General features: G+C 38.6%; 1 protein-coding gene across 6 annotated transcripts in view; it reads left to right on the forward strand.

Annotated features, from left to right (window-relative positions):
- LOC107104672 (rap guanine nucleotide exchange factor 6-like) overlaps positions 1-16,508 on the forward strand; it is a 170,093-nt gene that overhangs the window by 33,769 nt on the left and 119,816 nt on the right. For all 6 annotated transcript variants that reach the window (XM_015404769.1, XM_015404779.1, XM_015404794.1 and 3 more), the window contains exons 2-4: positions 8,154-8,224; positions 10,013-10,069; positions 15,816-15,899. In XM_015404769.1, coding sequence (XP_015260255.1) covers positions 8,154-8,224; positions 10,013-10,069; positions 15,816-15,899 — 212 coding nt within the window. The remainder of the gene's footprint in view (positions 1-8,153; positions 8,225-10,012; positions 10,070-15,815; positions 15,900-16,508) is intronic.

Below are 16,508 nucleotides of genomic sequence, written 5' to 3' on the forward strand. Positions count from 1 at the left end.
TTATTGGACTGCATACATCTTTTTTTATTCACCTTTGTTATTTTGAAAATGTGTTTGATCAAAGCCTGGGAAAGCCTGAAAGGAGAGAAAGTGTTTCTCCTTAAGCCACTCTGGGTGAATCTTTGAGTCACAGAGCTGGAGTTATACATCCCTCTAACCCTCTCATCTGCCGTCGGCTCTGTGTTGGGTTGTGAGCACAGATTAGAAGCCGTTCAGCAGCAGGTTGTGCATGTTTGGTGTGTCATGGTCGGGCAGATAAAGTCTGAAGGGCTTTAAGTTGTGATTCAGCTTGACATGGTGCCATATTTTCCATTCAAATTTATTCAAACAATATTTGCCTGTTTGCAGAGGCCACATGTTGGTGTGCTGAGCTGTTTTGTTGTTGTTCTGCAGAAAGTTTAATGCTTTCATCCAACCAGTACATGGCTTTTTTTTTTTAAATGATCCTGACGATGGATCTTAAACTAGGTCTCCTGGTTATCCATCAGCCTGCATGAAGCTTGCGAAGACAATGGAGATGAAAGCTCTGTGTTGGCTAAAAGGGAGCGTGTCTCACCTGCTTTAATTTGCCAGGTACAGATTCAGAGCTGCAGCAGTTTGCTTGCATGCTTTTTCATGTTTGTTTTTGTGCTGGCCTAAAGTTAACATCCCTCCTCCAGTTTTGGCTTGCCAGCAGAGCTCAGTCTGGCAGCAGAACAGCAGCATGTTTCCTTTTGTGTCCTACATGCTGCTTTAACATCTCCAAGTCTCTACTTTTTAGTCTACTCTTAAAGCTTGTTGCTAGAATAATGAACATGGTCCTGCAGGTCCAGCTGTTAAATTACATGCAGTGAAAAAGAAAACTTCAACAGGGTGATAAAATCAGCGGACTTAAATGAAACCTATGGACTGGGTTCATTTCTGCAGAGAACCGGAGCTCGGGTTACATTTGGCATCAGATTTTCCGCTTCTGTGTGTGGCAGCATTTCTGTGCGCATGTGTGTGGATATTTGGTTTGGCTGGTGGAACGATGGCAGCTGGTGTTGTGCTTTGAGAGCAAGGCTCGCTCCTCATCCTCTTTATGTGCGAGTTTAGCAGTCATAAGCTGTTTTAGTTCACAGCCAGGAAGGTCAGGGCACTGGTCCAAATGTAAACCCTTTTGATGCAAACCTCTGTTTGACTTTTTCCTGTGAGCAGGTTCCTGAACTCCTCATGCTTTGCCGGTTGTTTGTCAGTCTTACTGTTTGTCTTTTTTGTTCTGCCTTGCTTCTTCTCCTTGTCAGCCACTTCCAGCGCCACAGTTTTACTCACCAGGTTTTATATATACCTTGCTCCAAAGTTTTTAAAGCGTGGCACGTCTCTAAAGGCTTTCTCTGTCTGTTTTCAGTCTTCCTGCTTGGCAGACATCAACAAGTGTCAGCTCGTGCTTGACATGATTTGCAGCCGATTCGTGTTTGTTTAATTCAGCCGAATCTGATTTGGAGAAAAGCTTTCAAGATTTCTGCTCGTGCTTACTGAATTGGATCTGCCACTGGAAAAAAAAGAAGAAGAAAAAAAAAAGTTATTTTTCCAGCAGGAGCTGGGATGAACTCAGAACTAAAAAGGGAAGCTTAATTTCTCCAAGTGCACTTGAAACTTCCCAGTGACCCCAGTTTTTTGACTCCTCCAATGACGTTATATTTTTAGTCGAGTTTGTGTTTCTGTCTGTCTATGGTACAGGATAAGTTGAAAAGTTATGAACGGGTTTTAATGAAAAATGATCCACATCATAATCCGGATGCAGGAATTTTTTTAAAGGATTATTTCACATTATTCAGTGGAACAAGCAGTTCCACCCCCAAACCATAAAGCAGAGACAATCTGCTGATCAAACAAAAAAGTAGAGTGAATGAAAAAGGTGAGAACAGAACAGACACCAGAGGCTGCAGACATACGCTGTGGCTTATTTAGAAAGAGTTTTAAGGAAATTGATACAAAAGGTGCACCTCATGTCATGGAACAATTCATTTAAGTTTGATTTTGATCAAGATTATTACCATTAGTTGATTGTTAGCTATAGTTTTAGCCCCCTCCGCAGACACTCTACTGCACCTCTCCAAAGTCGTAGGTGGCCGCAGACAGTGCCACAGACAGGAGGCCTCTGATTGGTCAAATCTACATCCGCTCTACACTATACGTATTTCCTGTTTGGTATCTTACTGGCTTATTTTGTTTGTATGATCACCATTGTGGAAAACGACTTGTGAAGTTGGACCAGCTAGAACAAGGTGCACTTGGACCATTTTTTCACCCGGATCCCCGCTCTTGTTCGTCCTCATGTCCCTCCATTGTCGCACAAACTTTCACCCACTTACTCACCGCCTCGGCCTTATCTAGACCCACAGGTAGTTCATGATTGTCCCTCTTGGGTTGTAGTGTGGAATAGTATAGTGGAGACCACGCTTCAATATCGTGCATAAATCAAAAATATCTGCGACAAGCTCACTGCGACACACTGCTGCGGGAGGATAACCAGCCCTTAAGTCACAATATGGGACAGAATTTGCTTCTTGGCAGAATTCTGTACTCTCAGATTGCTATTCTAGTTTGGATACTGATCCTGGCAGATGTTTTACTATAACTGGATCGAAACAAACCTTTTTGGTTTCAACGTAGAGCTCTGAAAAGACAGATGATAGGTTTGGTTTCATAATCTACTTAAATGAAGACAGGAGTCTTCTGTGTTTCTGCTTCGCTGTTGTATGATATGATTTTAAGTTTGAATTTAAACTTATTCAGGATTTGACGTAGAGGATGGTTAAAAAAAAACAAAGAATAACTAATAAACCTTTTTAAACTTTAAAAACTATGAAAAACAGCAGCCAAAGCTGGAATCAAGTTGGTGGGAAAAGACATAGAAAAGTCAGGAAATGGGAAGCGGTCTGGAGAAGGCTGACGAATAATCGCACCATAAAAACAAGAAGATGGGGACATTTTAGTTGTGAAACTGAAACCTTCATCCACCTTGATAGAGTATTTCAGTCAATGCCTGCTCTACTCCTTCAGACAAATGGTTGGTTGATTCTGAAGGGTTAGCCTAGCTTTGCCATGGTTAATATCTGTTGGTTTTCTTAATCTAATGTTCAGCTGCAGTGCTAACTTCCAGCCACCCAGCATGCTCAGTTCTCTTTGGTTTCCCACCTGCAGACAGGCTTTCATTTCTGTTTACTGTCTCTCTATAGCTGCAGAAACCGAAATCAGACTTTTTTACTTCCCACATGCACATTTCCACTCCTACGTCTTTAGTGAGAATGGAAAACAGATATATTTACCTCAATATAATGTTCTCTGCATATATTTGGAAACATTAAATCAGCTGTGACTAATACCCCATCATTTTCTTCACCTTCTTACTTGAAATCATTTGGATTGCTCTTTTAAAGTCCTACACCTGTGCTTTATTGATAAAATATGGTGCTTTTATGCTGCATCCCAGCGCAGTGCTGACACAGACTCTCGGGAACAAATGGTCCATTTGATCTGACAGTTATAAAGGCAGGATTTTAGCAAAGCTGTTTGTTCTTCAAGCTTGAAAGGCCCTGTTGTAGAGTCTGTCCACAGTGTCCTCTGTGTAGTTGACAGACCTGACAGGCCCTTGCCCTTTCTGGTGAATGTGGGTGTTTTTTTGTTTTTTGTTTTGCCTCTAAAGCTGGTGAAAGGGACATTGATTATTCCTGAAAAGGGAATATTTGTTTTCTAGAAACACATCGTAGGATGAAGCTGTGCTTCTTGTGTTACAGAGGCATGGAGTATTTAGATAATAAAATGTTATAATTAACATTTTTTCCCCCCAAATGTGATCTTATCCCAAGAGGGACATGGTAAAAGAAAAGCACATGGGATAAAAGATTTGGAACAAAGATTTTTTTCTGTCAGATTTTCTTCAGCCATGGCCAACACATGTTCCAGGAAAATGCCATAACATCAATATCCTGTCAGATTTAGAGTGATGCCGTGACTTCCACTGGGATAAAAGGGCAAAAGGAAATAAAGATTCAAACTCCAGTGCCTCTCATAAGCAACATCTGTTGATGATTACTGCTTATGTCTGCCAGTAGGTGGCAGCAGCACTTTATCTTTGACTGCTAGATACAGCAGCATAAACTTGATGATTTCCATTTACACCCCCCCCTTTTTTTTCTTTTTAAGGCCTTATTGGCCTTGTCTCATATTTAGTTAGTTGTACAGTTTGTTAAAAAACAAAAACAAAATTTCTACTGATTTCTAGAGATTGCTCAAAGGCCCACCTCTGTTTGTTGGCTTTTCAAATCAAGTTTTTGTTTGTGCGTTCTTTTAACCGTGCCCATTGTTTCATTTAACTTTGTTGCAAATGTGCTTTTCTTGTTTTTATGTTATCAATAAATTGGACGTAGATATTATGAACACTGAAATAATTGCACATAGAAAAAAAACGCTCCACCAGCAGTGATTATTGAAAGCTTTTGCCTGGATCATGTTGATCCCAAGTGTGATCTGATTATTTCTAGTTTTTCAGTCAAATTTAGCTCTGGGTCTTTACTGTCCCTTTCTAATGCAATAATACGCTTTGATCCAAACCACTCCATTGTTATTGCAGCTTTATTGTTCCTAATGAGGTTAAGCATCCCCTCAGTATGATGCTGCCACCAATTTTTGAGATGTTTGGGAAGGTGAAGGGTGATATGTTCTTTAAATTGATGATTTTATTCTTGCATTCTTGGGTAGTAGGACGAATTGAATTGCATATTGTTATAACGTTAACAGCTTGAGATAATTACAAACTAAATGGTTTAAAATCTGTGTGTTCCGGGTAAAAACCCTCAATTTCATTATTGCTCCTTTAAATTCTCACATATTAATCTTCTAAAATAAGGAATAGCAAACTTTAATTATTATTTGCTACTTTTTTGTGATGAAGTTAAATGAGTAGCTTTGCTAGGCATGGTAGCATCTCCTGATAAATACATGTTATGAGTAGAACTTGTTTTCAATCAGTCATCCCTCAATTTTTACTTAATGTGACAACGATGAACAAGTTAATTAGGGATTTGTGATTTAATTGATTTTTTTCCTTTGAACTGAATGAATCCAAATACATCTTGTTCACATCTAAATAATCTTATAAAGGTAATGGAAAAGCTCAGCCTTGGCTGGTGATGAGTTATTGCATGTCTCTCCTGACATTTCCCCGTCCTAATCACAGCTGGGGTCCTAAGGTCACCTCTTTAGATTCAGGGAGGATGGGTCAGAGGTCAGGAGGCGGTGAGGAACCTTGCTCTGCTCTCCTGAGAGAGGCTAAGGACTGAACACCCCCGAGGAATGACGCGTGGTCTTTCAGCTAATGAAATGGCAGTCAAACATCTAAGACTAGAGAATACATTAGAACTTAAATAACTACTATATTTTTCATCCAGAAGATAATTATGATCCAATGCATCGATGTGATTTTTCTTTTTCTTTGGGAAAGAGAAATGATAACCACCACTCTTTGAGATCTGATCCAAGTGGTGCTCTGTATGTCTGCATGTATCGACGGCTTAGAAAGGACAACACTGGCTAGCTGATATCATGTTACCCCCACCCCCCAATCCCTGGGCAGCCACAGAGGAGTAGGTATCCCATCCTTTGACATCCCACTCTAGGCTGATCAATGCATGGAATGGGGACAGTTGGTGGTTCCGGTTGGAATCACTCTGATTCTGGTTCTGATGCTCATTCTGTTATTCTGAGTTTATTAACCAACATTTTCCTTGTTGTCAACAAACATCATAACCGCAGGTTAGTGGGATGTTTGTTTTGAATCAAGCAAAGTGTTTAGGATAAATCAGGAGCTCCCTAACAAGCCAGGAAAAGTGCCACCCACCGCTGCCTTGAGGCTGTGGGTCGTAGCGCTTTCGAGCTGCAGCTCAACAGAAGTGCTTACTGCAGCACATTGTTGTGCTCACTAACCCAGTTAGCAGCAATTTAAAGTCGATAGGCTTTCACTTTGTCACCGCTGTCTGCTCACCACAGCTCTGCCTTTGGATCAGTAAAAACAAGGTTTAACATTTGCTGTTGCACCACCAGTGATGTTAAACTCACATGTAGTGATAATCACCAAGTGATAGTGATAATCACCAACTATTAAAACACTGCAAAGAGTCCATGTTTGAGTTATCTGCATAGACCTCATCTTCACACACAGTTGATATTGAGTGATCGAAAGGGTTTGGATGTGATAGAATAGAATAGAATTCAACTTTATTGTCGTTACGCTGTCATAAGCACAGAGCAACGAAGTTAAATCTCTGTATTTAACCCATCCCCTTTGAGAGCAGTGGGCTGCCATTGTTCGGCACCCAGGGAGCAGTGTGGAGTTAAGGGTCTTGCTCAGGGACCCAGAGTGCATTGTTCTAACCACTAGGCCAACACTCCCCTAGGCGATGTGACCATAACAGCATTAAATCCTCTGGAAAGCTTTTGCTGTGTTTCAGTGTTTGCTTAAAAACACGGTTTGGGTTCTGGATGCTTTTAGTCCACCTGGAGATGAGGTTTAAATTCCCTGATTGTGTCAACATAACAGGACCCCAAGAACTTATCATGCTTCGTGTCTCAAACCCTTTTTTTTTTTTTTTTTAACACATTGGTTAGCTTTAAGCCCAATATTAACCTTCATTGGGCTCAAAATGCTTCTATCCTTCAGGAAGGTCTACCAGTGGGTTGGATAAAAACTACACCCAAAAGGATGGAGGGCAGGAATTCATCTGATCCGTAGTGCCGTTCATTCCAAAGCTTTTTCCTTCCCTCTCTAGTTTTCCCCCAAACTATCCTTCCTGTGTCAGGCTGAGAAGTTCGTTGCATTAAAAAAAAAATTCACTTTTGTGTTCATCTCCACTTCCGCCTGCTTTGTTTACAAAAAAACCAAACATTGATTTTCAAACACAAAGCAACAGGTTTCCGCCAAACTGACCTTTTTCCTTTGGATCCCTTCCTGCTTGTCCAGTCGGTGATCATTTCTCTTTTTAAAATGGTTGATCTCATAAACCTTTATTGACTCTATAACAGCTGATGTTTGTGATTTATATTATTGCAATACCAGCATAAGTTATTTATTTTTGGTCGAAAATAGATTAGTTTTAAATTGTCTCTGATTATCTTCCTATGACTTTATTTTTAAACACCTCTCTGATTCCAAATAGCTAACTTTGAGTCTTCTGCTCTTAACCTATATCTTCATCAAAGTGTGATGTCATTGGCGGTGACTTTTTTGCACTGATTTGTGACAAATCCCCTATTTTGAAAAGGATTGCATTTTTGACTCCCCCACTCACCCATCAGGACTTATCTAGTTGAAAATCAGCAGATTACTTACAGATAAAATTAGAAAAAGATTTGTATTTCTCTCTCTCACATAATTACTTACATGAGCCCTATTGGGCCGTTTTTTGTGTGCATATATTTTAGGGATTGGGCCGAGTTTCAGCTTGGTAGTGCCTCCTGCATGAAGTAGTATTCAGTGGTTTAGTCATTTTCAAGCATTTTCTGCAACTATCTCTATATAAGACCAAATTCTCCTTCTTTTACCACTTAAAATAAGAGAAACATTGATTTTATTTCTGAAATCGGCCCGTTATGTTATTTCCATATGTTCTGCACAGTCCACCTGTTGAAAGCGGGCATCTTGCAGCCACAGCCGACTATTTGTTTGATCTCTGATGTTCTTATGGAGCTGTTCTCAGACCCTCCGTCGTCCTTTGAATGTTTTGACAACTGGCCCTGATAGAGGTCTATTTTGAGTCCAGGAGAGGGTATATCACTGTTTGTGCGCGTGTCCCTGCTGTCATGTGGGCACATAAGTGGTCTGCCCGCCTGTCTGCTTTGAGGGTGTCGACTTAATAGTCGGGGTTTGACACAGGCCAAGTGGCGACTGTCAGCTTGAACCTCTTGATGTGATTTATACAGTGCAGACGTTAGTTTCTCTCTGAAGAATGAGAGAACATTTCAAACGTCAGTGAATATCAAACATGAGTCAAAGCAGTTTTACATTAAAGGAACCACATATGAATGTATTCTTTGTTTTTAGCTTTTTTCTTGGTTAGAAATATGGAATAATTTAATGCATTTTCTAAATGGAACTTAACCTAAAACATTTTTTTTCTTTTCTTTATGTTGGGCAGGACCTACACATCATCTATTGCCACCTCTACCACATGGATGTGCTCTCACACCTTAGGGAACACCAGTTAAGGTGAGTCTTTTATTTTCTGTTCCATCCTATTAAGCTGCTTTGAGACACTCAATACTTGCCTTTTGGTTATTTTCTGATATTTTTTTTCCCCAAACCATCTCTGTAATAACCATCAGTATATAGGATAACTTACCATCTATCTAGGCTGAATACTGATCTTTAAGATATATACTCTGCTGCTGGCTCTGAATATAGAAAAGTAATACATTCAGAGCAGGATGGTTTTGTTCTGTTTCTAGCGTTTCTACATCATGACAACATTTTAATCATGATATCTGTGCACAACAGACTAAATGAAACCCTAAAAGCATAAAAAATGTCCTGCCATAACACTACTAGCTTGTTGTTGCTTAAAATTCTACAATAAGCGCTGTGGTACAAATGCTCCATTTCTGCTGACTGCAGTCAGATTGAGCCTGATCCAAGGCTTGTCCTTACAGGCAGATCGGACTCTTTCTGGCTGTAGGACATTAGAGACCAAGTTAACAAAATCATGAGCACGTTGTCTTTGATTGATCCATAAATTCAACAAGCAAATCATTACAAGGTTTAATTCTGAATGAGATCCTAAGGAAGTCATTTTGCCATTTAATTCGCTGTGATTGTGTTCCTAGAAAAGATATATTTTAAGGAGGCAGGGTGGTAGGTCTGGAGTCTGGCTCCTTTAGTTCATGCTTGATGTGTTTCAAACCTCTGCTTTAGAAGCCAAGTTATCAGACAATGAGCTTAATATCAGAAACACAAAACAAGGGTTTAAGAAAAGGCTTTACATCAGGGATCACCAACGCGGTTCCCGTGGGCGCCGAGACGCCCTCAAGGACCACATGGGGTGCCCTCTTCGTCTTCTGAAAACAGAAGAACTCAGTGGGTTAAGTTTAATTATTTTTTTTATTCTGTTGCTGTTCTTTTTAATCATTTATGTATTATTTAAACATGTTAACTATTTCATCATATTTCAGTGGTTTCAAAATGACAATATTAAAAAGAAAATTAGAAATGAATAAAAGATTAAAATAAGAATAAAAATGAGTTTTTATGGATGAGATTTACTGTAGGTGAACACTGATCCCTCCAGTTCATAGGTCAGTATTGGTAGCCCTACCTATAACTCGGTAGCCATGAAGTACCCCTCAGCCTTAAAAAGGTTGGTGACCCCTGCTTTACATGGACCGTAGCTTTTATGTCTCAGGGACAGACTACCACCTCAAACTCCCCTATAAATGCTTACAGTCTGTCTTTCAACCTTTAGACCTATCCAGTATGGCTGAGTTTGTTTGGCTGCTTGCAGATTCCAGCTAATGATACAGCTATTTATAATGTATTCAACCTTGGAGAGAGTGGACATTTAGAGCAGAAAAGGATTTGTTGGCTGATAGGTTTTGTTTGTTTATTCTATTTGAGTTAATCTAATCCTGTTTTATCTCAAACAAAATTACGTGGGATTATTCTCATCCACTGCCTATTAGCTGGCGTGTTTTGTTTTTTCCTATTTTAGTTATCTAATCAAGTTCTATCTAAAACAAAATGTTGCATGGGATTATTCTCATCCACTGCCTATTATCTTCTTATGCATTGATGCACTAAAGGCATTTCACCAATATATTGGTCCTCTGAAGACATGAAATGCATAGAGATGTGATCTCTCTTCTCTATCTCCATCTTTGATTTGTCTTTACAATTCCCGCTTTGTCTCTTTGATAGTCCTTCACTAAATGTCTGATTGGTTTCCACTTTAGACCGTTATTTATCCACCTTCACTACGCTGACATCTTGGCCTTTCTCTCCCAGGTCGATGTGCACCTCTGCCAGATATGAGCGATATGAAGCTAACCACATCCTGTTTTAGTAAGTACAAACCTTACATTAAACACAAACTGCACTTGCCATGATTTGCTGCATTTACTATGTGTTCATCTACCTTCTGCTCTGCTTAACGGTAACTGGAACCTTTGAGTTAACAGCAAGTAACTACTATGAATTGCAAAAGTACTAGGGATGGGCAATTATTTGCATTTACAATATAATCGCAATTTAACAAAATGCAGTTTTCAAATCACATTAGCACTCAGTTTTGGTTGTTTATCATTTAACAATAAAAAATACACTAAATTTTTCACTGCAGTTCTTTGGGGGAAGTAATAAACTTAAAGTGAGTTTATTACCACACAGAAAGTTACAGAGAGTTTCAGCTAGCATTCGATCCACGCATCCGTGTAGAAGTAAGCACTTTGTCAAGCGAAGGTTATATTACAGTCTTGCTACAAGCAAGCTTTCAAGGTCACAAGAAACTGAAACTCGTTTAGAAAACATCTACAAGCTTGTGGTTGGTGGAAAAGGAAAATTGAAATAACATCACAATCACAATATCAGTCAAAAATAATCACAATATGGATTTTTGTCCAAATCATTCTGCTCTAATTCGACCCACTGAACTGTTGTGCAATGCAAGACTCCTCTGTGGCTTATTGACATTTTATGGGATAGACTAACAAAGCAGTGCTGGACAGCGAAGTGAAAGAAAATAATCAGTTTTAACAAGAAAGTTTTTAAAGGTCTAGCTTTCACTACATCTCTATTATCTCAGTAGGTTTGGGAAATTGATACGATTTTCAAAATCCCGATTCCCCTATTGATTCTGTGAAACGATTCAATTCCTTGGTGATTCTCTTATCGATTCTGTGAAACAATGAACTTGATAAGTGCACGGTGACATTCGTCTACCTTCGCCTGGGACATTCTTTTTCTGCCTGCCTCGGCAAAAACAGAAGGCACTGAACCGCAGCTGCCAGAGTCTGAGACAGCCAAGCCACCCGTCTCGTCACGGTCATCTAAATCTAGTATTCGGCATCCGTTTAATTAAAAAGCATTACTGTACAATTTCGGGAAATAAACTCCTCTCCCCCTGATTTAAATAAACGAGCGTCACCTTTCCCTCACTCCCCAAAAAGAGGTAGGAAATTGATTTAATTCCAGAAATGGCATATGATTTACCAGGAACCACATTAAGCACAGCCAATGATATAAAACTAGCTACTTACCACCAGAGTTGCCTTCTATGCTGGTCGTAACTTTAGCTTCTGTCCGGAAGGCATCAAAAACACAGCATTCGTTAAACTGTATGCCATGTTGTGTGTGCAGGTGTCTCTGCATGTTGGATGTATTTCCTCACGCGAATGTTATTGCCCCTTTGCAATGATTGCAAAGCGCCTTGTTGCTATTTTTCTCTTCCTTAAAATGAAGCCAAACTTTCGATCGCTTTACCCAGTGGGGCGCCATTTTTTGTTTTGTTTTGCTTTTCTAGACTTATGCCTGGTCACGTCCTACTTGCTTACTGAATGCCGTGTGCGTAACTTGCGTAAAAACGTGACGTAAGTCGTGCTGCCCAGAGCCCTAGGCTCTGTCGCTGCCTGGAATCGATAAGAGAATCGTTAAGCGAGCTGCCAAAAGGTGCTGTGGAATTGGAACACATGGAACCGGTTCTGAACAGGAATTCGTTTTTGATTGCCATCCCTATATATCAGTATATCAGTGGGTTCCAGGACTCTGTGTTGTACTGAAAGTCTGAGGTTTATAGTGTAAAAGGAACTAGTGAGAGTTCAGTGCCCTGTTGTGCTACTGAGCAACTGGTTAGATCCGAAACTTATCATATTCACCTTCTTTCAGTATATAATAGCCGCAGTTACTTTGGAGTTTGTCTCCCTGTTTTGCACATTCTGAGACTAAACTCCTCTTTGCAACATAACTGGAAATCAGTGTTGTCTTGCAAGTCTTTGCACAGATTCTCAGTTTGGTTTGGCTCTGGACTTTGGTTCTAGCACAAAAATATGCTTTGATCTAAAATCCCGCTCTGGTCACAATGGGTGCATGCTTTTAAATCAGACTTCCCAGAGATAAAACTGGAGGAATGACCAGCAGGAAGGAGAAACATAAACGAGATGGACCTGAAAGGTTGGCAGAGATGGTTATGGCAGAATGGGAAAATGTAGAAACAGGTAAATAAGCTGTGGACTTAATGAAAATATGAGGAGTGAACACAGAGGAGGAAGGAAAACAAATTGTGAATATGCTAAAGAGCACAGAAGGAGGAAAGAATAGCAGTGTCAAGATGGGAGGAGGATGACAAACGAGCTGACAGGAGGAATGAGGAGACGAGGTGGAAGACGGACGGGGGCGTCGGAGGTGTGGGGGGGGATGCGAGCGAAGAGGGGAGGACAGCGATGGATGAAAGGATGAGACAGATGCTCCACATGTTGATGCATTATCATCTTCACTGAAAATCACATTAGACACTCAGTAGTTTAATTTACCATCAAATAAACACACACACCTACTCTCTCTCTCCTTCCCTGTGATAGATATTCTCCACCGGCGGCAAGTCTTAAGTACTTTAACCTCGACCAAAGCTGCTGCCATGTTCAATTAGTCTTCAGCTGCACACACAAAAAAACAGCTGATAAAGGCCATCAAAGTCTGCTCAATGAAACTGTGCTGATAGTTAATCGCATCGGCCTCACTCAGATCCAACAAGCCGAGAAACAAAATCCCTCTTAAGGGTTTTAAGCAGAGTGTTGTGAGAATATATTTTTCCTTTTTAAAAGCATGTAATGATGAATAACATAAAACTATATAAAAAGAGTTAGTGCTAACGTACTTCTTGAAACATTAAGAATGTTTAACACATAAAAAAAGTAAAACGGTTAGCGGAGTCATACGGTTTTGAGTTATAACTTTAAGAATAGATGATATTTTTTAATTTTTTAATCAGTTTACTTCATTTCTAAGTCTATTCTGACATATAAAAGCCCCTTTAACAGATTTCCTCTACATCTTTGTCACACTCGCATGTCTTTGGATCCTTAATCAAATCGTATCTGACAGAAAAAACTGGAGTTCATACAAAAGCAGTTCTTAAATCATTTTGGAAGGTATTAAAGGCTCTGAACCAGATCCTTTAAAAGACCACCCTGATACCAAAGTCCTGGCAGACCTACTTGATTGATTTTTTTTTTTTTTTTTTTTAATAGTAGGATCATTATACCAGGTTATTTACATGGTGTTGACATGACTATTTATATGGAGGGATCTTCATATTTATATATATATAATTATTGCACTGGATATCAAATATAGAGAAGCAGTTATTGCACAGGGTATCAAATGGTAAATTGCACATTATAAATTGCACAATTTATTGCTGTTGTAGTGTCGCATTGTAGAGTAGTCATCAAGTAGCAGAGTAATCAATCAAGAAATGTCTTCAGTAGCTCTGTCTGACTGCATGAAGTAGGCAGAGGGATATTAAAAATGAAAATATCAGGTCTGGAAATGTAATATTCGAAGTATTCACTTCCATCCATCATTCTGGAAATAACTGTAATGACGTTACTTTATCTTTGGGACCAACTAAAGAAAAATGAACATGAAACAATGACAATTATTTTTAGAACTTGTAATAACAGTCAACTAATTTATTAATCGAATAATCGTTAACTGGAGTACAGATACGCTGAAACATGCCTTTAGCTGATGGATGCAATTATAGCAAAATTGTAAAAACAAATATATAAAATTTTTTACATTTAAGATAAAAAAAAGCTTTTCTGTCTGTCAATATGCTAGAACTCCTCAAGTGGAATCATTTTAGTTTCACCTTGTTTAATTTAGCAAAAAGTCTTCTTTAAGGAACCTTTTGCTATCCGATTATTTAATAAAAGAAATAATCGACAAATTTATCGATTTGCAAAATAATTGTTAGTTGCAGCCCTAATATCTATCAGCTAATATATTTTGAATTGGCCTATTCAAAGCCCGGGCCTCTACCTGATTGACTTGCTGTGACCTAATTACTATATTTCTTCAGAAAAAAGTAACCAAAGTTGAGAGCAACATAACAGACTCTTTGCCAGCTCTTACTGATGCAAGATTTATTTGATGCTTAGAAAAATAAACATGTGACAGAAAAGTTATGGATGTCAACATCCACAGCCCAATTTCCTTTTCAAACAGCACATTATGTCATTTTAATGAGAATTAATGTTCATCTCTCTGCAAGCGATGACTTATTCCATCTTTTATGACTCAGTATTGCAGGATTAGGCTTATATAAGCCCAGCAACATTAACATAATCTGTTCCTCCTGACTTACTCGTGTCAATCATACTAAATCTCTGCTTACTGGAGACTTATTCATGTCTTTGTAACTGATCTTTGATTAACATTAAAACTTATATAAAACCACTAACAACAAGGACCATGAGTGTTAGAGGTTAGAGTCAGCATTGCTCAATGTTTTATAAAGTCAAGCTTTATTTTGGAGGGAACTTTAAAATCTGTGTCAAAAGTAGGTAGAAAAGTTAAACCATGAGATTTAATTAGGACTTTTATTTTATTGCGATTAATCAGGTTCACTGCTGTTAAGCGCATTTTGTATCGCTTGTCTAAAATACTGTTATTTTGCATATCAAGGCAGTTCTAAGCTCATAAAGTGGAATATTTAACCATAGTCTTCAATGGGAATCAAAGGAACATTATTTCTTATTGATCGCAATTAATGCATTAATGCCCTAGATTTTTAACTGAATATTTTCTCCTTTTTCAATGCAAAATCTATTTTACATGCTTCATAAAGTTCTGAAATGTGTTTGCTATAGTTAATAACCACCACTTTTATTTGTGTATATGTATAAGATAAGATTTAATAAAGTACTTTATAGATTTGAAGAAACATTAAAGGAAAACAATCAAGTTTGAAAAAGTCTTGACTTTTTCCTATCCTTTAGCCTCGTCTTCATTAGGGCTGGGTAAAAAATTTTTTTAATCGATTTTAAATCGATTCCTTTACATTTTTGCAAAATCGATGTCTAGGGAATGAGATTGATTAGTACATGACGTTCACATTCAAATGAGCAGGAAAGATGCACTCAAGATGACTTCAAGCCAGACAGCTGTAAATATAGCCAATAGGTTGACTGAAGACATTAACAATGGAGGCTGTTGATACAGACAATGCTGCAAATATAGTTTATGCAGTGAAGATAATGCAGCTCATGCATGTCTGCTGTGTCCCTGCTGTGTGACATCTGCTTGCTCATGTCAGACTTTTTCACTTTTCACAAACAAGTTTGCACTTTTGAGACAGTTTTGCTCACATCTCAAGTTTAAACTGTCTGACAAGTTTGCACTTTGCGTTTGATGTGACAGGAAAAGATAAAATACATGAGTATTTTGAAACACAGTTAAACCACTTTCATAACTGTAAAAACGGATCAAATCGAAGTTAATCGATTTAGAACTGAATGAATATAAATCGAATCGATTCAGGACTTTGGCAAAAATACCCAGCCCTCGTCTTCATATGTCTATCCATTAGTCGAGCAAATCCTGCTTTCTATCTTGCTTTTATTATCACACAATCTGTCCGCTTGCCTTCCTTTTTTTTTTTTTTTTTTTTTTTGTTTTCAAAGGTTTTAGCATTTAAGCCATATAACCATATAAATTTCAGCAGTGAACTTCTGGTATTATTACTTCAGAACTTTGACATTAAAAAGTGTGTAGGAGAATAAAGCTCATCAATGATTTCTGTCTTTTCCAGTCCAGACAGTCTTGCTACCTGTTGGTACGTTCTGCTCTCTGGATCCGTCTTTGTCAAAGAACACATGTACCTGGCCAGGTGTTGGTGAGTACAACACGCACAAACAATACACACACACAGAGGGGGACAACAGGACCGTGATAATGTGAAACTGAGGTGTCATGTGGTGCGAGAAGCTGGATTTATCAGACATGACTCCCAAAGCTGCTCTATCTCGACAGCTTGTCATGAGGCAGATTTATTGTGTGTGTTTGTTTACTAGAGTCGGCATGTCACAGAGCTGTAAAGCAAGGAAATCTAAGTTTAAGCAGTGCATAGAAATACATCTACACGCATGTGTGTAAGTAACATGCACATGTTTGGCTCTAAAGAACAAACTTATTCTAAATGTTATGAAGTCTTTCTCAATTCCTGATTTGCTGGATAGACTAGAACCCTTTAAATTCTGTTAGGATATCGTTCTCTTTGGTCGACTAAGCTGGTAAATCCTGACAAATACAGGAAGCTGAAAAGCAGAAGCTTTATTTTCTTTTTTTTTGTAAAATGAAGTTAAATCTCTGCTGGGAAACATATAAGCAGTTTGGCACCATCATAAATAAAGTCAGAATGTCCAACACACACATGTCCTTACTGCTACTTGTCTATATTTCATTTCATTTGTATTTTTTTATATAACTGCTGTTGATATATGAT

Source organism: Cyprinodon variegatus, unplaced genomic scaffold, assembly GCF_000732505.1.
Source record: "Cyprinodon variegatus isolate N-32 unplaced genomic scaffold, C_variegatus-1.0 Scaffold36, whole genome shotgun sequence".
NCBI lineage: Eukaryota > Metazoa > Chordata > Actinopteri > Cyprinodontiformes > Cyprinodontidae > Cyprinodon > Cyprinodon variegatus.